The sequence below is a fragment of the Eptesicus fuscus genome, chromosome 3 (genome assembly GCF_027574615.1).
Source record: "Eptesicus fuscus isolate TK198812 chromosome 3, DD_ASM_mEF_20220401, whole genome shotgun sequence".
Lineage (NCBI taxonomy): Eukaryota > Metazoa > Chordata > Mammalia > Chiroptera > Vespertilionidae > Eptesicus > Eptesicus fuscus.
The window spans coordinates 9,814,526-9,837,684 of record NC_072475.1 but is presented as its reverse complement, the minus strand read 5'-3'; the positions used below and the strand labels follow the sequence as shown (position 1 = coordinate 9,837,684).

The 23,159-nt window shown below is 42.3% G+C and overlaps 1 protein-coding gene across 2 annotated transcripts in view; it reads right to left on the bottom strand.

Annotated features, from left to right (window-relative positions):
* Positions 1 to 21,977, bottom strand: part of DIP2A (disco interacting protein 2 homolog A) — a 79,675-nt gene extending 57,698 nt beyond the window's left edge. For both annotated transcript variants that reach the window (XM_054713632.1, XM_054713633.1), the window contains exons 1-4: positions 21,679 to 21,977; positions 11,294 to 11,365; positions 6,119 to 6,238; positions 1,343 to 1,462 (exon numbers count right to left, since the gene is read on the bottom strand). In XM_054713632.1, coding sequence (XP_054569607.1) covers positions 1,343 to 1,462; positions 6,119 to 6,238; positions 11,294 to 11,365; positions 21,679 to 21,769 — 403 coding nt within the window. In that variant the 5' untranslated portion in view covers positions 21,770 to 21,977. The remainder of the gene's footprint in view (positions 1 to 1,342; positions 1,463 to 6,118; positions 6,239 to 11,293; positions 11,366 to 21,678) is intronic.
* Between the last annotated feature and the right edge of the window lie 1,182 nt (positions 21,978 to 23,159).

The following is a 23,159-nucleotide window of genomic DNA, read 5'->3' as shown; positions in this document are numbered from 1 at the left end:
GCTAAAGGACGTCCACTCCAAGCCCCACACCACCTTCACATGGCTGGGCACCCCACAGGGAAGGTTGAGTTCACCTCCTGAGGTGAGGGCCTGTGGAGGCTGCAGCCTACACACCTCCAGGCCTTACCCTATTCACCTGCATCACAAGCATGTTACATAAACAAGGCATGCGGCCTGACAGCCGCGAGTTTGACATGCTTGCACGGTAGGAATGAGCTCTGGAAAGAATTCCTTCCCCAAAACAACTGCTTCAGTCAATAAAATTAACTGGGAATAAGGGTCTATCAAGTCTTCATAACTGCATTTTATTATAGGTTTCACAATTATTTTAAAGTTCTTCAAAAACTGGGTAGTATCTATAATTATACTTAGTAAAAAGAATAATTTGACAGCCATTTCTAAGATTTTTTTCAACAGTAAAAACTTTTCCTTTTTTATCAAGTAAACATTATCAGAACCACTAAATTATCTTGTAACTCTGGTGTTTGGCTTTTAGTCACCAGTTTCAGGACTTATATAATAACATAGGCAACAGAAGTACATGAATATGAAGTCATTAAACCAACACCATGGGATAGTTTAATAGGAAGCTTAAAAAACATCACTGATGAAGAGAAACTCCATTTAAAGGTTTCATTTCTAATCGTAGTAACAACAAAGTAAAATTTAAAAACCCTCTAGATAGCCTTCTACTCTCCCATTTATGGCCTGGTAACAACACAGTAAATGAGTGAATAATTTAAAAAATTTTAATCCAGGAAACCCTTGCATTCCACTGAGTACTCATTTTAGGTTCATCTCTTCCTTAAAGAACATAAATACCATCTTAGTAAAAAAACAAAACAAAAAAACAAGCCAACTGGTTTGGCTCAGTGGATAGAGTGTTGGCCTGTAGACTGAAAGGTCCCAGGTTCGATTCCAGTCAAGGGCATGTACCTTGGTTGCAGGCACATCCCCAGTGGGAGGTGTGCAGGAGGCAGCTGATGGATGTTTCTCTCTCATCGATGTTTCTAACTCTCTATCCCTCTCCTTTCCTCTCTATAAAAAAATCAATAAAATATATATTTTTTAAAAGAAAAGAAAATCTCTATTAAAAAAAAACCACACACACAAACTAAAATCTACACAAAATGTCTTCTAGAAAGCAATTATCCATTTGGGTAAGAGCCATACTGTGTATACCACAAATTTTCAGGTAAAAAATATATACAAACACTTAATCTTCAATTTTCCAGCTCTATACTATAGGTCAGAAGGATATTCCAACTCATTGGGAAATGAAGTTATGACACCAAGTATGAGAAAAACCTGTGGGCCATTCCCGACCCAGATTTATCAGTACCTGGTGGGGTGCAGGTTTCCACAGATGAATGCACAAGAATAGACCGTCTTTTCGAAGGCAGAGGCACCTTCCTCTCTTTGTATTTGGCCAAAGCTGCTTGCACGGCTTCAGTGTGAACATCTATATAGAAAAAGCAGTAAAAACACTTTTTATAATATTGGTTATGAAGTAACAAAATTAAGTTTCATGGTTTTCATTGAGTGTACCTACTCATGGGTCCCACATGTTGTCCTAGGTTTCTTTAAATATTGCTTTGTTTGTAGATTTGACTTCAGAACCATATGAATATTTTTCACAGTTATAAATGAAAACTAAATAAAAAAGAAATCCCCCAAATTGAAAATAAGATCAAACCAATGAACTTAAATATGTCTCTAGGAGTCATCATAAACTACTCTAAACTATTAACCCTGCTCCTCTAGAGAAACATACTAAGGACAAAAAGAAGTGCATGACAGCCCTACCCAGTTGGGCTCAGTGGACAGAGCGTCGGCCTGCGGACTGAAGGGTCCTGGGTTCCGGTCAGGGAACACACCTTGGTTGCAGGCTCCTTCCCAGCCGTGGTCGGGGTTCATGCAGGAGGCAACCAATCGATGTGTTTCTCTCTGTCTTTCCCTCTCTCTTCCACTCTCTCTAAAAATCAATGGAAAAATATTCTTGGGTGAGAATTTAAAAATAATAATAATTTTTTAAAAAGTGCATGAGACCTTGCCGAAACCGGTTTGGCTCAGTGGATAGAGCGTCGGCCTGCGGACTCAACGGTCCCAGGTTCAATTCCGGTCAAGGGCATGTACATTGGTTGCTAGCACATCCCCGGTAGGGGGTGTGCAGGAGGCAGCTGGTTGATGTTTCTCTCTCATCGATGTTTCTAGCTCTCTATCCCTCTCCCTTCCTCTCTGTAAAAAATCAATAAAATATATTTTTTAAAAAAAAGAAAAGAGTGCATGAGACCACTTTGGTACAGTTAAATTTTTTCTCCAACAAGGTGTTTTTAAAATATTTAAGCCCTGGCCAGTTTTGCTCAATGGTTAGAGCATCAGCCCTTGGACCAAAAGGTCTCAGGTTCAATTACCGGACAAGAAGTACCTTGGGCCGAAACCGGTTTGGCTCAGTGGATAGATCGTCGGCCTGCGGACTGAAAGGTCCCAGGTTCGATTCCGGTCAAGGGCATGTACATTGGTTGCGGGCACATCCCCGGTAGGGGGTGTGCAGGAGGCAGCTGGTTGATGTTTCTCTCTCATCGATGTTTCTAGCTCTCTATCCTTCTCCCTTCCTCTCTGTAAGAAATCAATAAAATATATTTTAAAAAAAAAAAGAGCCCTGGCCGCTTTGGCTCAGTGGATAGAGCTTTGGCCTGCGGACTGGGGGGTCCCGGGTTCGATTCCGGCCAAGGGCACATGCCCGAGTTGTGGGCTCAATCCCCAATGGGGGTGTGCAGGAGGCAGACAATCAATGATTCTCTCTCATTATTGATGTTTCTATCTCTCTATCCCTCTCCCTTCCTCTCTGAAATCAATAAAGAAATACATTTAAAAAAAAATAAAAAGAAGTACCTTGGTTGCAGGTTTGTCCCTGGCCCCTGTTGGGACAGGTGCAGGAGGCAACCAATTGATGTCTCTCTCTTAACATGAATGTTTCTCTTTCTTCTCTCTCCCCCTCCTTTCTTTCCCCCTCACTCTAAAAAGTCAATGGAAAAAATGTCCTTGGGTTAGGATTAAAAAAATAAAAAGTAGAAAAAAATTAAAAACCTTACAATGAAATGGCTGATAAAGTGCTAATAAAAAAAGATGAAAAATTCACACCTAAACATACAAAAAAAAATTTATAAACATCAAAGGCAACAAGACAATTCTAAAAGCTCTCAGAGAAAGAGTAAATTATCTTGAAGGATCAAAAAATAGAGGGACATTACTCTTGCAGAAGAAGGTGCTTGAGGGAGACAAATCCAGGAGCCCATACAATAGATACAGAAGACTGAGCACACACTTTAAACTTGATTAGTATCTTAGAAACAAACAAAAACAGGTAAAATAACCCAGAACTAAAAATCTAAACAATATCAACACAATAGAGGTCTAAACCAACAGATCCAAGAAACTCAACAAAGCACAATAAACATAAAGAAAACTACACCAAGACACATCATAATCAAATCACTCAAAATCAGTGATAAAGAGAAAAATATTAAAAGTTCCAGAGGAAGAAAGACACATTATAATCATGGGATCAAAAACAAGGAACAAACTTGGAGGACTAACACTACTGATTTCAACAATTAGTATTAAGCTACAATCATTAAGAGCATGGTTTTCCATAAAGATGGACGAATACATCCATAAACAGAACAGAGTCCAGAAACAGAGCCACCCGTGCATGTGTGACTGCTTTTAGACAAAGAACAGACAGTATATGCTCCACAAATTGGATATCCACATGCAAAAAATAAGCTTTGATCCATACCTTGAACTCATATGAATAATAACTAAAATATAGATTATAGGCCTAAAGGTAAAACATTAAACTGATAAAACTTTTAGAAGAAAACACAGGTATGAATCTTTATGACCCTGGATTAGGCAAAGATGTCTTAGATATAAGAACAAAAGCACTATCCACTTAAAATAATTGATAAGTTAAATCTCATTAAGATTAAAAACTTTTGCTCTTCAAAAGCCACTTTAAGAGAATGCAAAAACAATACAAAGCTTCGGAGAAAATATTAGCAAACCATATTTATGATAAAGGTCTTATATTCAAGTAAATAATCAGAACTAGAATAAAGTTCACAAGGGCAGAAAACAGTTTATTAACATTAACAGTTACATGGAAATGAATGGTGGGGAGAATGGGGACAGGGAAATAAGGAAGACACGAAGGGGAACGAGACCCTTTATGTGATCCCATTCATAGACTATATACATGTGTGTGCATATATTTGACTCCAGGGCTGAAGATGGTATTCAGTGAAATGGTGAGAGCAGTTGTCTTGGGATTCAGAGACTTCAGGTGATTTTTATTATTGTCTTTACACTAGGTGTAATACTTTATACTACATGTATTATATATATATTAGAAGCCCAGTTCATGAAATTCATACATGGGGTGGGGGGATGTCCCTCAGCCCGACCTGCACCCTCCCCAATCTGGGACCCCTCGGGGGATGTCTGACTGCCTCTCGCAATCCGGGACCACTGGCTCCTAACTACTCGCCTGTCTGCCTGCCTGATCGCCCCTAACCACCTCTACCTGCCTGCCTGTTCGCCCCTAACTGCTCCCGTGCTGGCCTGATCGCCCCTAACCGCCTCTGTCTCACCCCACACCCGGGACCCAGGATTACCTCCTCTGGTCGGTCACAAGCCCCCAGGACCCAGGCTGGCTTCACCCGGGCCAAAGCCACAGGCGCCCGGGACTGCGGGGCGGGAGGCTTGTCCCTCTCCTGGGCTGCAGCCTGGCTGGTCCCCATTCCTCTCTCGAGCTCATTTGTGCCTGGCTAGTCCCCATTCCTCTCTCACAAGTTCATTTGTGCCTGGCTGGTCCCCATTCCTCTCTCACAAGTTCATTTGTGCCTGGCAGGTCCCCATTCCTCTCTCCCCATTGTTGAGTGTCTGATGGTGTGAGGGCATGACGACCATTTGCATATTAGCTCTTTATTATATAGGATTATCAGAAAAGAACAATTATCAGTGTGACAAAGTTTTTTTATATTAAATTGGTAAGAAATTATCTGATCAAAAGTTTCTCAAATCCCTTCATCACACATCCTTATTAATATAACATTTAAAATGTTAATGCTCTTTTTAGATATTCTTAAGACAAAATGTCCATTTAAAAAATTTTTTTAATTTTATTTTCCATATAATTTACATGCAATATTATTTTGTATTAGTTTCAGGGGTACAGCATATTGGTTAGACAATCATATATGTTACAAAGCACTCCCTTGGAATTTTCCAGTACCTGCCTGATACCATACATAATTACTATAATCCCTAGGCTGTACATCCCTGTGACTATTTTGATTCTACCACTTTGTACTTCTTAATCCCTTCATCTTTTACACCCAGTCCCCCAATCCCTCCATCTCCCGGCAACTATCAGTCTGCTCTTTGTGTCCATGAGTCTGTTTCGATTTTGTTTGTTCATTTATTCTGTTCTTTAGATTCCACATATAAGTGAAATCACATGGTATTTGTCTTTCCCTGACTGACTTATTTCACTTAGCATAATACTCTCTACGTCCATCCATGCTGTTGCAAATGACAAAATTTCATTCCTTTTTTATGGCTGAGTAATAATATATAACACTTCTTTATCCACTCATCTACTGATGGGCACTTGGGTTGCTTCCATTTCTTGGCTATTGTAAATAACACTGCAATAAACACAGGGATGCATATATTTTGCTGGATTAGTGTTTTGGGTTTCTTCAGATATATACCCAGAAGTAGAATCACTGGGTTATAAGGTAGTTCCATTTTTAATTTTTTGCATTTCCACCAACAGTGCACAACAGTGCCATTTTCTCCATATCCTTGCTAATACTTGCTGTTTGTGGATTTATTGATGATAAGCATTCTGACAGGTGTGAGGTGATATCTCATTGTAATTTTAATTTGTATTTCTCTGATGACTAGTGCTGTTGAGCATCTTTTCATATGTCATACATATGTCTATCATTCAAGTGAAAATTATTTCTTCAGCAGACATTTTTAGCAAGAAAGAAATAACCCAAAGACTTAGAGTGGAGAGTGGAGGTCTGCTGCCTCTGGTCCCTACCTGACCGGAAGCGCTCATCCCGTGAGTTGGTGGGCCGTGGCTTCTGCTGCTTAGGTGCTGCAGCCATCGTTTGTGAGGGCCCGGGGATCCTAGGCTCTGCTTGAAGGGATGCGTCCACTCCTGAAACACAATTGTATAGGTATGTCTTGTGACACCATTTGCTTTTCCAATTGTGGAAAAGCCCATTTTAAACAGCACACACTATACCAAAAACAATTATTTGAGCACACGCACCCTGTGTTGGCCCTCGCACCCTAAAGACCAAGTCAGGAGATCAAGGGGAAGCCATGAATGCCCACTTCCAGCTCTTTTCTCACATCAGCCAGCCCAGGTTTATGTCATCATCCACCATTCGCAAGAAAGATGACCATCACACAGCCCAATCCTGAGCCCCGTAAGCACTACACATGCAGCTGCTCAGGCAGACTCTCTAGAAAAGGTCCTTTGAAAGCGTATTTCTGCACCATAAACATTTCCTGAATCTGAAATGACCTGAGTTAGTTTTCCTGATACTGTCCATGGTATCAGTACACTCAGTGAGAAACAGCCCACTAAACAATCATGAATGTCACCAGTCATCCTTAGACACAGTCAGAAAATAAGTGGATTGGTGGAGAAAGAGAAGAGAGAGGCACAGATGACAATGATAACAGCAGACCACAGTGCTCAGACTCAGGCCCAACTGCCTCAGCCCATGCTCCATGTCTCCACACCCAACATGCTGATGGCTCTCTACACTCATGGCCAGGCCCATAGCTCTCATGTCCACCGCCCCTGACCACATAGGTCCTCAGGACACCGTGTGATGAATCAAGGAATGGGGTACAAGTGTGCAGGGTCATTAAACAAAACCCCTGGTGTTATCTGAGTCCTCATTTGCTGATATTTGAGAACAGCACAAAGAAAAGCCTTCAATTGTGCATCATCAAAATAATCAGCTTAATTTAGCCTTTGGTTCAAAATGTCTCATAAAAATAGCCAGCAGGATTTCAGTCCTACTGGCTCCTCCAGTCCTTATTGCTCCCAGAAAAGAGGCAGTCTATCCCTGCCTTGAACCCTGGTAGTCAGTGACTATCCAACGGACACAGTGTAGCAGGAGTGATGTTATATGACTTCCGAGGCCAGTCATGAAAAGCGACACATGCTACCTGTGTCAACGTGTCCTCTCGGTGACAACACGAAGAGGAGACATGAGAGAACAAAGGGGGACAGAAAGGGATAGAGGCAGCACAGGAGCACTGTGCTTGGCCCCGAGTCTCCCAGCACCGACACCACAGCTGTGACTGGGGAGCCCCCAGTATACAGGCTCTGGCTCTGTGGACAGGATGCAGATGCCCTCCAGCCCAGCCAAACTGCAGATGTGAGCAGAAAGAGGCTGTCACTGTTGGTTTCAAGTCTACATTTTTGGGTGTCAGTTATTAGTGCTAAAAATGGGAACCCCTCTGGAAATCAATGTTTAGCTCTTCAGAATTTGACCATCCATGTACACACATACACATACATATACATGTGCATCCATAGCAAACTAACCAGTATTGCTACTGGCTTTGTTTCTTGTGGTTGAATAAAATTACTTTACGTTCATATTGGAATTGAGAATGCACAGAACTTGATGTGCTGTGGATTATAAACAGGTGTGTTGCACACTGATGTACATGCAAATGGACATCCTTAGACTTACATTCCAAATTATGGGCACTCTGATTTTTTCAGATAGATTCATTTATTCAACAAAGATACAAAACCCATTGAGAAATTAATGGATAACAGAATAGGTATATTTTTTATTTTAACAGATATCAAGAGGTAACTTTCCAAAAATATTACAGCAATTCGCACTCTCACAGCAATGTATGAAAGTATCATTTCCCCACATCCTTGTTAGCAATGCATGCTATAAAAAGTTTTAGAATTTTGCCAAGCTGATAGGAAAAAAATTATTCACTTTAATTTACACTTCCCTATCTACTGCTGAAGTTGAACATAATGCTTATTGCCCATTCATATTTCCTCTGATCTGAATTTCTATTCGTTTCACCCAGCTAATAAGCCCCTCAAAAGAACTGCAGGAAGCCCTGTTCAGCTGGGGATACTCCCCTGCACTGAGCTGGTGGTAGGCAGCTCAGTCATTTCGAAATATTTTCATTTCTAGGGAACCAATTATACCAGTTTTTCTTTTTCTTCCCAACGTCTAGGTCTCCTATCTTGTAACCTCCACTCAAAGGTTATTGAAATGTTCTCCTGAATTTTATAGTATCTCATAATTTAGAGTGATAGTCCTTCTGAAGTCTATGTTGACTAACAATGGAGAGGAAGAGGATCCAGCTCTGTTGCCTCCCCACTTTGAATGCTCCTGAGTCATTGCTAGACCCCTTTCTCTTCCACTGATTTTCTTGTACCCCCTGCACCAAGACCCTCCTGTTGTGACAACTAAGTACACACAGTCAGGTTTAGCATCTTGAGGGCCAGTTCTTTCTCTCTGTATTCTTTTTCAAAAATGTATTGGCTACTCTCAGAACTTTCCTCCTTCAAATGGGTTATTATTTCCAATCAAGTATGAGGGGCCTGGAAAGGGGGGTGCGGAATCAGGCTGGCCTACATTATGTTCACACATTAATTTGGAAACTGCCTATTTTATAATATTACATTTTTCCATTTAGGACATTGGTGTTTCTTCTATTTTAGTGTCTTGGTTATTTCTTTCAAATAAATTTTATGACCCCAATATAGGTTTTGTGGCTTCCTTGATAAATGTATTAATAAGCAATTGAAAGTGCATTGCCATTATAGTTTGTTTTTTTTTCATTAACAAAAATCCTGCAGAGAAAAGCTATAGATTCTTACATATCTATCTTATATCAAATCCAAAACTCTTACTAATTCTAATAGTTAATAAGCAGTCACCTGAGTTTTCAAGGTATAACATAACACCATCTATAACTGAAGATGTTTATCCTGTTTTGTTTCCCATTGCACCACGCTGGCAGTGGCCACTAAACAAAGTGGCCTAAGAATGGGCACAGTGAGCATTCCTGTCTCACCCTGCATGGGATGGAAACGCTACAGTATGTGATCACCCAGTGTGAAGGCAGCTGTCGATGTTTGCAAACAGGCTGTCAAATGTTTCCATCATTTCCTTAAATTCCAATTTTACAGAGAGGCTGTTTTTGTTTTATTTTGGAGGAATGAGTGTCAGAATATAAAGAGACTCCTCACTATTCTTTTTGTTGCTGACTGTAAAATATATCACAATGATATAGCTGTCATAAAGCATGTTTTCAATTTTAAAATTATTATAAGGAAACAATCAATGTAACAATCGTATTGGTTGGGGGGATAAGGACACATATGTAATACCTTAATCAGTAAAGAAAAAAAAATTTAGTCAAGAAGCCTGAAATAAAGATTTAAAACAAAAGAAAAAAAGAAATAAAACACTCGTGTCTCAGGATACCCTGAAGTCTCACTCCACAATGAAGTCGCATGCTGACTTCAATGAAAACTTCTTCCTTGTCTTTATTTACCAACTACATAAAGGTTCCAAAATAGTGCAGTTTGGCATGTTTTTAACTTGTACTGCCTATTTTCCTTTGCAGTGGTTTCTTTTACTCCCCTCCCCCATATGTTTATGGGCTTCATCCTTTCTGATATATGTAGGTCTTCAGCTTTCCCCTATATGAATTCTGTTGGTTAGTATTCGAGTTATTGGCAGTTGAAGGATACAACATATACTCTTGTGCACAGGCAAACACAAGTGCAAACATTCAAAGTTTCTCGAGGGCACTTGTGTACCTGAAGGAGAATTGCTGATTACCTATGACTTCTTCAACTTTACCAGGTAACACCAGCTGTCCATACTCCCACCATCTGAAACCTCTCCAACAATCAGATGTAGGTTAGGCTTTAATTGGCATATCTGGTTTTTGCTGAGGTTGAGCCCCTTTCGTTTGCTCACTGACCATTAGGGTCCCCTCTTACGAAATGCTTACTCAAGTCTTCAGCCCATTTTTCTACTGGGCTCTTTCTATTTTAATCATGTTGGATAACTTTCTGGTTACTTTTAAATTAATTAAAATTAAATTAAAAATTCAGTCGCCCACTACTAGCCATATTGCACATTTCTCAGAGTTCTATGTGGCTAGTATTCAGTACAGTGGACACTATAGCCTCAGAACACTTCCATTATCCCAGAAAATTCTTTCGGACAATGCTGCTTTTAGTTATTTGTGTTACACTTCTCTTCTTCCATTCAGTGGCTTGTCTGTAATCTCTTCATGATAATTTTTGAGAAAATAAAATTCTTAATTTTAACGGAGTTCAATTTACTAATATTTTACTTTATGGTTGCGGCTTTTTGGTAGTTTTAGTGGCTTAAGAAATCCTTCCAATCTCGAGATGGTGACAATTTCCTATATGATCTCCTAAAGGTGCTATAGTATTTGCCTCTCACATGAAGGCCTATCATAAACTGGAACTGATTTCTGTGTCCAATGATGTGTGTTTCACACATGCTAAGAAACTAAGCCAGCATCATGACCTGCAATGCTGTCTTTACCATAAACCTGGTCCGCCACATGCACATCTGTGCCTGAGTTCCATGTTCTGCTCTGTTCATCCAGCTGTCCACCTTTGTACCAAGTCATGCTGTCTTACTGATGAATGAATGCTTGCCATCCATTCTTCATACCTGATAGGGCAAATCTTCCCACCTCATTCTTCTCTTTTGAGCATATTTTGAATCCCTTGGCCCTTTAAATTTGTATATAAATTTTAGAATTAGCTTGTTAAATTACATACACACCCACACAAAAATCTGATGAAATGATGAATGTGCTGACTCTACAGGTCAATCTCAGGTGGGAAGAACTGACATCTTTACAATACTTGTTTCAAACCTAAGTAAGAAAATGTTCCTTACTATAATCATAAAAATAATCATGTTCTATATTCATGAAAATAAAATAAATCTTATTTAGGAATGAGATCTATACCAAACCAGAGCTGTAAATTGTAATCTATGCCTTTGGATCTTATTATTTAATATTAGACACATTATTCACCCAGACCTTCTTAATAGGAAACACAGGAAAAATAGGAAACATACCAATGTTAAGTTCTAAAACCAAGTTTTATGAGACAATATAATTGATACAAAATTGAGTGTATTGAGCTTACCTTGAATAAGTGGTATGAAACGTGCAAGCAGCTTTGCCCTTTTCTTTTCATATCCTTTCTGAGTGATGTCACCTAAAACAATGATGAAAAAGAATTATATTTATTCTAAAGTTCCAAAATATTTTAATTAAAGATTAATTCATAATGGAAAAACTGGAAACACTAATGTCCTTCACCTGGTGATTAGATAAACAAACCATGACACATCCACACAATGAAATACTATTTAGCAATAAAAAAAGAACAAACTATTCATACATAGAATAATTTAGATAGCTCTTATATGCATATTGCTAAGTGAAGAAGCCAGGCTCAAAATACCACTTACATGACATTCTGGAAAAGATAAAACTATAAGACAGAGAACAGAGAGTGGGACTGCCAGGGGATGGGAGTGAAGGAAAGGCTGACTACAAAGGAGGACTAGAGAATTTTGGGGGATAATGAAGCTGTTCTCTTTTGATTGTGGTGGTTGTTCCATGACCTTGTTTGTAAAAAACTTAGAGAATTACACACCAGAAAGGGTGAATTTTGCTGTATGTAAATAATAAATTAACTTTTAAAAATTATGTTCAGCCCTAACCGGTTTGGCTCAGTGGATAGAGCGTCGGCCTGCAGACCGAAAGGTCCCAGGTTCGATTCCGGTCAATGGCATGTACCTTGGTTGCGGGCACATCCCCAGTTGGAGGTGTGCAAGAGGCAGCTGATCGATGTTTCTAAGTCTCTTTCCCTCTCCCTTCCTCTCTGTAAAAAAATCAATAAAATATATATTTTTTAAAAATTATGTTCAGCATCCCCAGGAGCTTTGTCAAAAATGCAGATTCTGAGGCGATGCCCCAGATTGACAGAATCCAAACCTGTATTTTACCAAGAACCCACCCCCCACAGCGATTCCTGCACAGGTTCAAGATGTGGAAGCACTGGTATAAGGGGCACAGGAAACGAACCCTAATAGCCATGGGGTGTCCCTGGTAAGGACTCAGGTAAAGAAACTGCTGTTCTGATACACTATAAAGAAGAACAGCCTAAAAGTGAATTAAACCAACCAGGAACAAGATAGGAAACACAATTTTCAATCTAAACACACCACATGGTTTCCCAGACAGAACTTGAGTGTTCGTAGTGGATCTGTCATGTTTTGGAGACTTTATTTAGACCAGAAATATGTATTACAAGTTCCATTAGCAGCTTGTTCTTTGGGTGAACTGTCTTCAATAGAAAGCTTATAGTGTTTTGCAAGCCCTCCTCTCCCCCCTTCTCTGCCCTCTCACTCCACCCTTCTCACCCCAAACCTGTCAGGGTGCTATTACTGCGTGCTTCACAAGTATTTCCTTTAGATAAACTCTTGACTGCAGGATTTGTTGTGTCAAAAGACCAACACCTTTTCCATCTAAATTAAGCCTCACTGAAAGCCACTGGGTAGACATTAATATACCATCCTATAGAAGATGAGTCTGAGGTCAGGGACGCGCTGGATCCTGACCACCAAGCAGGCAGTTGCTCTGAGACGGGTCAGGCTACAACAAATAGCCTGTGGCCTGAAGAGCCCCCTAATCTTGCACAGATCTTCTGCTTTGACCACAGCTCATTCAGTCAGGCCTTCCTCAAGTTATTTCATATATCCTTCCTTTTATTTACCCTTCTGCCCCCACTATTCCCCTAACCCCGCCACAGAAAACTATTCCATTGCATTTAGTGGCTTTTAATTTGAATGTTCTACAGAATGTATATTGCCATGTGTCCATGTATTTTTACTTTACCTGAATGGTATATTATCTCATGCTACTGCCTATATTTTTCTCTAAACACTCCATTTTAACATCAACCTATTCACAATGAGCACACAATCCACTGATGACTGCAGTGGCCTTGGGGTACATTGTCCTTGTCCTACCCACTCATTTGACACTTACAGACGCTGATCAGATCCAGGATATGATTGTATAATTTCACTTACTATATTTCAACTTGCGAACAACTTTAAAGCACAAATAGTTTTTAAAGCAATATCTACTAAAAAAATGTTTCCTCTGGAATACATAAAAATATGTAACAGGGGCACTCTCCCTCCAAGGAGCAGATCCATGCCATTTCCTTCCCCCTCTCCTTCCCCCACAGGCATACATCCCCTAACTTCTAAGGGACCCCAGGAGGCTTGTAACCAGGGGAGCAATGGGCAGCTGCAGCTAGTCCTGGGCTAACCCCCGGAAGCCGTCTCCAAGGCCCCCTTTTCTCTGCCTTGCCAGTGAGCCAAAGCAGCCCAGCCTAGGCTCTCCTGTTGCTTCTTTGATGCCCTTCCTTGTTTCACTGTCCTAAATATATTTTTGCTGTGGTCAATAAATTCTTGCTTGCTTTTCTACAATAAATAAATAAATAATAAATAAATAAATAAATAAATAAATACAAATTTAAATGAACAATAAATACTGCTATACAAACTAAAACTGATAAATCACTACTTAAAATCAAAGCATTTGCTTTTACAGGATATATAAAAATTAAGTATTCATTTCCTAGAAAGTTTCTTATGTTCCCATTTCAAATTAACATCTGTATGATGAAGGTACCCAAAGAGCATTCAGAAATGAAACATAATCGATGTTCATATCCCGAAAGCTGTCTTTTCTCTTTTTTTACTGAACCAATTGAACATAACCAGCCACACATTTTCATGTGTACCCAGTTACTGTATTTTCACTTATCAACTTACACACTAACTCAACACCCCATTGAATGCAAAGTTTCCACCCACACAAAGAGCAAAGTAGAATTTCAAAATAGAATCCAGACACAAGACTATAGTCATAGCTGCAAAACAGTGTTTTAGTCAATGATGGCAGTCCCATAAGATTATAATGGAGCCCTCGCCAGTTTGGCCCAATGGATAGAGCGTCGGCGGAAAGGGTCCCAGGTTTGATTCCGGTCAAAGCCACGCACCTTCGATGCAGGCTCAACTCCCAGCCCCGGCTGGGGGGTGTGCGGGAGGCAACCAACCAATGTGTCTCTCTCATAGCGATGTTTCTCTCTCTGTCTCTCCCCCTCCCTTCCACTCTCTCTAAAAAAAAAAAAAAAAAAAAAAAAAGTCAATGGAAAAATATCCTCAGGTGAGGATTAACAAAAAAAAGATTATAATGGAGCTGAAAGATTCCTATCACCTAGTGACATCATAAGTTGTAAGGCAACATGCTCCATAGTTTGTTGTGATGCTGGTGTATAAATAAACCTGAACTGCCAGTTGTATAAAAGTATAGCACATACAATTGCATACAGCACATAATACATAATAAACAACTACGTTACTGGTTTATGTGTTTACTACCCTATACTTTTTATCGTTAAGAGTGTACTATTTCTACTTAAAAGAAAAAGTTTACTGTAAAACAGTAGCCAATAAACAGTCTCATACATCTCATATTTACCATCTCTTAATTGCATCATTTCTCTTGTGTCTGATTTAATCTCACGTTGTTTTATATAGAACAGGCTGTACAGGCTTGTAGCCTAGGAGCAGTAAGCGGTACCACACAGCCTAGGTGTGGTAGGGTATACCATCTATGCATGTGTAAGCACACTCTGTGATGATCTCACAAGGACAAAATCACATAATGACACATTTATCAGAATGGGTCCCCGTTGTTAAGCAGTGTATGACTGTAATAGGCTATTAGAAAAGGGACCTGAATCCAAGTTTTCTGGCAAACAGCAGAGCCAAGTTCCCTAATACACTGCACAGACTGGGGTAATCCTGACCCAACATCCATAGCTCCCAGGCACCTGGTGGGCTTTGGAAAAACACCAGGGCCCATCCTCACAACTAGCTTCTCTGGTGGTCTGAGGGATAACAGCTGTTTTTACCAGTCCCCTAGGTCGGCGATTTTCAACTGGTATGAGCAAGAATTGTTTTTAAATGCAATACCTAACTAGTCAGGGCACTGACCCTCTTTTCCCTTAGATTGTCAAATGCTAAAAATTGATAACTAACACAACAATAACCATCCAGTATGAATGAATCAAAATTACCCCTTTTTCCCTAGCTTGTGTGGCTCAGTTAGTTGGGCGTCATCCCGTGCAGTGAAAGGTTGCCAGTTGGATTCCCAAGTCAGGGCATATGCTCAGGTTGCTGGCTCGATTCCTGGTAGGGAGCATTCGGGGGCAACCAATTGATGTTTTGCTTACACATTTCTATGTTTCTCTCTCCCTCTCCCTTCCTCTCTTCTAAAAAATAAAAAAAAATTAAAAAATTACTTTATATCATTTTTTTTGTCAGATTGGCAAAAAACGTATTTTTTGGTGTGCTGCAGGATTTTAGTAATTAATTTATGTGTGCCATGAGATGAAAAAGGTTGAAAATCACTGCTCTAAGTAGAGATACAATGTGTGGCCTCAGGTTGACCTCCACTGTCACAAACCAAGCTCACTCAGGATTACAAATGCAAAATCCCAAATACAAATTGGCCCTCCATATCCATGGGTTCCACATTCACAGATTCAACCAACAGCTAATGGAAAATATTCAAAAAAGTTATGTGGTTGCTACTGTGTACTATGTAGTTAGGTCTATGATGGTTGCAGCTATATTAAATATGTATACTTTTTTACCTTGTCATTATTCCCTAAATAACACAGTATAAAAAGTATTTACACAGCATATACATGGTATTAGGTATTATAAGTAATCTAGAGATGACTGCAAGTATATGGGAAATGTGTGTAGGCTATATACAAATACTGCACCATTTTATACAAGGAACTTGAGCATCTGCGGACTTTGGTATAGCAAGGGAACCAGTACCCCATGGATACCAAGGGAGAACTGTAAATATCACCTAAAGTTCCAAACCCATCAATATAATTTCCAAAACCTACTCTTGAAAGTTGAAGAACTCCTCAAGGTCACAGAAACAAGGGTAGGCAGTGAACACTGCTAGTAATAGCAAATAATGGGAGAAAACCTTTGTCCATAAAAAAAAAAAAAGGAATAAGAAAGAAGTAAAGATGCTGGCATACCTAATTGCTACAGAATACTGCTGGCTCTTAAAAAAATACCATTATTGTCCGGCATATGCCCAGGTTGCGGGCTCAATCCCCAGTAGGGGCATGCAGGAGGCAGCCGATAAATGATTCTCATCATTGATGTTTCTATCGCTCACTCTCACTCTCCTTTCCTCTCTGAAATCAATAGAGAATAGATTTTTTAAAAATACCATTATTGCCCTGGCCAGTGTGACTCAGTGGGAGAGTGTGGGCCTGCGCACCAAAGGGTCTCTGGTTTGTTCCCCACCCAGTAGGTATGGGTTTGTGTAGGAGGCAACCAATCAATGTGTCTCTCTCACATCTCTCTCTCTCTCCCTGTCTCTCTCCCTTCCAATCTCTATAAAAATCAATGGAAAAATGTGTGAGGATTAACAACAACAAAAAAATACCATTATTTGAGGGGCAGGGATGTGGGTATCACATGGATTAATAATGATATCCTACTGAGAAAAACAGGAAGTTGAAAAACAATACATATACAAAATGGTCTAACTGGTAAAAATAAACAAAACTATATTTACACACATGTAGGTGTGTATATCTATGTGTATGCAGAAAATATTCTGGAGGGATGCCCAACAAATCACTAATACTGATTACCCCAAAGAGTGATTTGTTTATCTGGCTTTGGGTAGGCATGAGACAGATTTCACTTTTTATTTCAAACACTTTTAAACTTTTTAAAATTTTTAGCACAATACGCATATACTCCTTTGTAATTAATAAAAATGGGAGATGGTTGGATAATGTACTATGGTTATATAAGATGGTATTGCGGGGTCGCCTAAGAACATCAGAAAACACAGATATTTACATTACGATTCATTAACAGTAGCAAAATTACAGTTATGAAGTAGCAATGAAAATAACTTTATGGTTGGGGTTCACCACAACATGAGGAACTGTATGAAAGGGTCATGGCATTAGAAAGGTTGAGAACCACTGCTCTACACCCACACACAGAGCTTTTCCCCTTTTCCTTTGACACTATACAGCCTGGGGCTCCAGTATTATCAGAATGCAGGAAAACAAAAAACTAAAGTTAAAGCTAGGGAACAGATCTATTAACCACAATAAAGAAACAGGAGTGGGACAAATGTAGCCTATTGTGTAGGGATTTCCTCTCTAAACCACAGCAGGCCACTAAACCAAAAAACAAATCTTGCACCATTGTCCACATTTTAAAAACAGTTTAGAAGCAATAGCCCCAAGACACTGTACAGTACCAAAATTAGTTGTGGTATATCTAAGGTAATTGGATAGTAAAGCCCATTGTTTGGGAATTCTTTTTTTTTTTTCCCCTAAAAAGTCAGATTATACTTCTAATAACCTCATTTTCATCCAAGGACATCTAATATGCTTCAAAGAGCCACATACGTGAATTCTTTTGAGTGTGTTCATGGCAGGTGAGGTAGGGTCTGAGGAAGAGTGGGGTTCTGTGCAGCTCCACCCTTCATCCTCATCTTAATTTGAGGTAGACTCCTAAATTAAGAAGGAAAGTTAGGGAGCAAGACCACAGCTGTACTTTATTTTATTCAGAATCCCTAACAAAAGTCAGCAAACCTGCCCTATAGGTAGAAATCAGTGCATTCTAAGACCAGAACCTTCCCCAATGACAACGGTGGATGACAAGAATCCAGTGAGGATGTTGAAGAACAAGGCCACATATGAGTTATAATAAAGGCAGGAACATACTTTCAACTAGTCACTGTTGATGTACAGGTTGAGGGAAAGTAGTGCAGGATTTTCCAGATTGTTCAGGTACCGATCAATCACTATCAGGCCCTAACCGGTTTGGCTCAGTGGATAAATTGTTGGCCTGCAGACTGAAGGGTCCCAGGTTTGATTCCAGTCAAGGGCATGTACCTTGGTTGCAGGCACATCCCCAGTAGGGGTTGTGCAGGAGGCAGCTGATCGATGTTTCTCATCAATGTTTCTAACTCTCTATCCCTCTCTCTTTCTCTCTGTAAAAAAATCAATAATAAATATTCTTTTTAAAAAATCACTATCAGCTTCCATGTAGGCAGCATTTTGTCTGTTAAGTTTCCCAATGTGCCAAGCAGTGTCAACTGTAACTTTTTTTAAAAATATATTTTATTGATTTTTTACAGAGAGGAAGGGAGAGGGGTAGAGAGTTAGAAACATCGATGAGAGAGAAACATCGATCAGCTGCCTCCTGCACACTCCCCACTGGGGATGTGCCTGCAACCAAGGTACATGCCCTTGACCGGAATCGAACCCGGGACCCTTAAGACTGCAGGCCGACGCTCTATCCACTGAGCCAAACCGGTCAGGGCTCAACTGTAACTTTTTTAAAAAATATATTATTATTGATTTCAGAGAGGAAGGGAGAGGAAGAGAGATAGAAACATCAATGATGAGAATCATTAATCAGCTGCCTCCTGCACACCCCACACTGGGGATTGAGCCCACAACCCAGGCATATGCCCTGACCAGGAATGGAACCATGACCTCCTGGTTCATAGGTCGACACTCAACCATTGAGCCATGCAGGCCTGGCTCTACTCTAACTTTTAAGCAATGTCTCATTCAGACAAATCTGAGTACTGTGAAGTTATCTTATTTGACACTACTTTATTCTGAATTAGAAGTTTATCTTCCCCCCTCCAAAAAAAAAAAATAGGGGGAAGGAGGTGGCCCAGGACAAAGTGAATCCCACTTTTTACTTCTATGTGATCAAAATATTAAAATAATGATAATGAAACTAACTTTAGTTGCTTTAGAACTGTGCTTCATTACTAACACCTTCCTTTAATTATATAAATAAAACCTGACCAGTTTCAAAGAACTTCCACATAAACTATCTGACTAAATCTCCCTAAGAACTATAGGACATCAATATGGCAGGTGTTCACCTCCTTTTACAGATGATCAAATCCAGATTAAGAGATGTTATAATTCAGTGGAAATTCAGGGACACTTACCAGACACGGTGTGAAGATGCCAAAAATCTGCCTAAATCACAGTCCCTATCGCAAGGCATCTTTAAGTACAATAGAGAGGCCCCATGTCAACAACAATCACAACACAAACTAAAGAAGCCAGCATCAAAGGTGTGGAAGCACCGGGGAGCAAGGCCAAGCATGACTGTATCCAAGTAATCACTGACCTATTTGGGCCAAAAGAAAGGTGTCAGGCCAGTGGAAGAGCTGGGACAGAAGCCAGGGCTCCTGTCTCCTTGGCTGCAGCTTCACTCTGCTGTCCCTTCCCTTTAACACCTTGTTCACCCCCTTCCTCAGCTTAAGCTACATTTCCAGGTTCCTTTCCACTTATATATACTTTTGTATAAATCATCCACATATCTCTAAAATGACAAAGGTATAAATAGATTCATTAGACAGGGGGCATTTCTTTCACTGAAGTACTTTGTGTGTGTTCTGTCACACAAATTATGAAGTTCTTTGAGGAAAGGATCTAATCTTACCTAACCGTCAACTCCTAGAAAGTACTCAAATACACACACACACACACACACACACACACACAACAAAATTAGAGAATAACGAATACATGGACACAGAAATTAGGAGCAATCTGCAAAAACATATTTCAAATGCATAAAATCTAAATTGCACTGACATGATTTTCCCTGATGAAAAGCTATAACAAGCCCTAGCCTGTTTTGCTCAGTGGATAGAGCATCAGCCTCCGGACTGAAGGGTCCCAGGTTCAATTCCAGTCAAGGGCACATACCTTGGTTGCAGGCTCCTCCCCAGCCCAGGCCCTAGTGCAGGAGGCAACCAATTGGTGTGTTTCTCTCACATTGATGTTTCTCTGACTTTCCCTCTCTCTTCCACTCTCGCTAAAAATCAATAGAAAAAAATCCTCAGATGAGGATTAACCAAAAAAAAAAAAAAAAAGGAAAAAGAAAAGCTGTAACAAATTCGACAAATCGTTCCTGTCAGAACCATTTCTAATTGGAGTTTTTCAGACTTCCCCAAAGCATCTAATCACCAAGAATTCTCAAATCTACCCATTTCTTACTGCAGTTGCAATAAAAAAAAAAAAATGTGTCCCATATCACAGAACTTCTAAAAATTTGCATGTTGAATTCAAAACAATTCCAAGTAGGTAGGTGTTGTATTATCTATGAAACCAATATAACAATAGCATCTACCTCCCTAAGGTTGGCAGGATTAAATGAGTTAGTACAAGCCAGTGCGTATTTATTAGATGGTAGTAAGAATTCACTACCCCAACCACTGCGAAACGTATCACCCTGAAACCTAAAGTACAAATATTAAGGCTATGAACTTCTATGAATTCTAAAAACTGAAAATGCACTTAAGTTTCAGAAACAAAGTCAGACATTAGATGCTTTTCTTTAAGCAATGACATCAAGCAGAACATCAGGACACAGGTTTGGGGAGCAATAACCTCCAGATGGATAATGCCACCCACCGCCACTGAAGCGGAATCGCTCCAGTCTATTTTTTAACAAGCAAAAAACCACTTATGGAACTTTTTTTAATTTCTAAAAATTCTATTAACGGGCTAACAACCTCGTTATAAGTGCCTCCGTAGAGGAAGATGCTGTTTTAACCCGGTTTTACAGGGGAGGAAACTGAGGCACGCAGCCGGAAATGGGCTCCCAGGGAGGCGGCCGCTGCCTGGGCACAGCCATGCTCGCTCAAAGCCCAGACCTGCGGCCTCGGGCTGGGACAGCCACCGCCTACAGCACCTGTCCAGGTTCACGCGCCGGAGGTCAGACAACCCACCCAGGCAACCCGCCGGGCACCCAAAGGTCCGGGCTCCGGTTGCGAGAAACCGGGAGGGGCCCGGAGACCCAAAGATCCCGGTGTGAGGGACCAGGCAAGCACCCCAGGTGACCGCCGGGCGAGGCGGGGGTCCCGGGTGAGCGGAAAAGCGAGGGTCCCGGGTGAGGGGCGGGGCAGGGTGTCCGGGTGTGAGAAGCATGGCGGGGGTCCCGGGTCTGGGGTGAGGGGCGGGGCAGGGTGTCCGGGTGTGAGAAGCATGGCGGGGGTCCCGGGTCGGGGGTGAGGGGCGGGGCAGGGTGCCCGGGTGTGAGAAGCATGGCGGGGGTCCCAGGACGGGGGTGCGGGGCGGGGCTGGGTGTCCGGGTGTGAGAAGCATGGCGGGGGTCCCGGGTCTGGGGTGAGGGGCGGGGCAGGGTGTCCGGGTGTGAGAAGCATGGCGGGGGTCCCAGGTCCGGGGTGAGGGGCGGGGCAGGGTGTCCGGGTGTGAGAAGCATGGCGGGGGTCCCAGGTCCGGGGTGAGGGGCGGGGCAGGGTGTCCGGGTGTGAGAAGCATGGCGGGGGTCCCGGGTCGGAGGTGAGAGCCGGGCGGAGCCCCGCGGCAGGGCCGCTCACCTTCCGACAGCTCCAGCTCCAGTTCGGCCAGGCTCTCCCGCACCTCAGCGGGCAGAGGCATCGGCTGCAGCGGGCACCCGCGGTCGGCCATGGCCCCCTCGCCTGCTCGGGACGCGCCCCGCGACTGCCAGGCGAGCTCGAGCCCGGGCAGGTCCGGGATCAGGGTCCGGCCGGGGTCCGAGCGGCGGCGCAGGCGGCGGCTACGTCGCTCCCCTCAGCCCAGCGACCCGCATCGGCCCGGAGGGCAGCGCGGACAGCAGGGCAGGGGCGCGGCCCGAGCGGCTCCGCACCGCTGCGGGCGCGGGCGCGGGCGCGGGCACGGGCACGACCGCTGGCAGCACCTCAAGCGCGGCCGCCGCCCCGCGCGCCCCCGACAGCTCAGAGGGACCTACGCCGAGTGCGCGTGCGCGACGGGAAGGGCGGGAGGGGAGCGCGCGTGCGCATCGGGTCGCGGGCGGGGCTGGGAGTCCCGGGCCCGCCCAGCAACACCGATGACTCTCTCCCATTGGCCCCGAGGACGCGGCGAGGTCGCTCCGAGCTCCTATTGGGAGAAGCGGGAGAGCATTACTCCCGGTAGGCTCTGCGCGGGGTCTGAGTCTCCTCGGGATCTGAGTTATCTTGGCGCGGGAACCCCCTAGGGGCGAGGCTGCAGTGGCCTCCACACCTGGTCCTGGGGTCATGGGAGCCTGCCTACCACGGTGTGCTGCACTGCCGGAGCTTCTCTGGTTCCCGGGAGCCCGCTGGCACACCCTGGGCACGATGACCGTCCTGGCGCTGCATTGCTGCTGGGGTAATCGCGGAGGTGTGGGCCCGGCGTTTTCCTCAGGGTTTGATGTAACTCATTGCTTTTCAAAACAGCCTTTGAAGGTATAATACTGACCACGAAGGAGCTACGGCAGCCATTCAGATCATGAGGTGACTTTGGGAAGTGCGAGGACGGTTGACCCACACATATCTACCACAGATCTCGTCCCCAGCTTCTAATTGTTTTCCTCCAGACCCTGAACAGAAAGGCCCACAGGATCCTGAAGGAGCTGGTCCTCGCATACACACGGGAAGTGTGTCTGCATATGCAACGGTGGACCCGTTTGGTGGTCATTTCCCCGGTCCCTAACTGAATAATTGGCATTGACATTGTTGGCATTTAAGATTACTCTCACACTGGGTCCCTGACCTGTAGGTTTAGAGCAATCACAATAGGAAAGGCCACGCAGCACCCTCTGAAACGAACCCCATACCTACCAAGATCATAAAACAATATCACATCCAGATGGCAGAGGGTTGGTGCCACTTTTAAGGATCCAAAGGATGCAAAGTGGTGGTCCCCAAAATCGAATTCACAGCATGACCCCTGAAGAAATTGGAAGGATCCTGGAAGATAACAGGATAATACTACCGCAAACTAAACTAAGTAGTAGCTCTGATAGCAGCCTCTGTGCTGGATGTGGTAGGTGGCTTTTAATTTGATGAGTGTGTTCTTT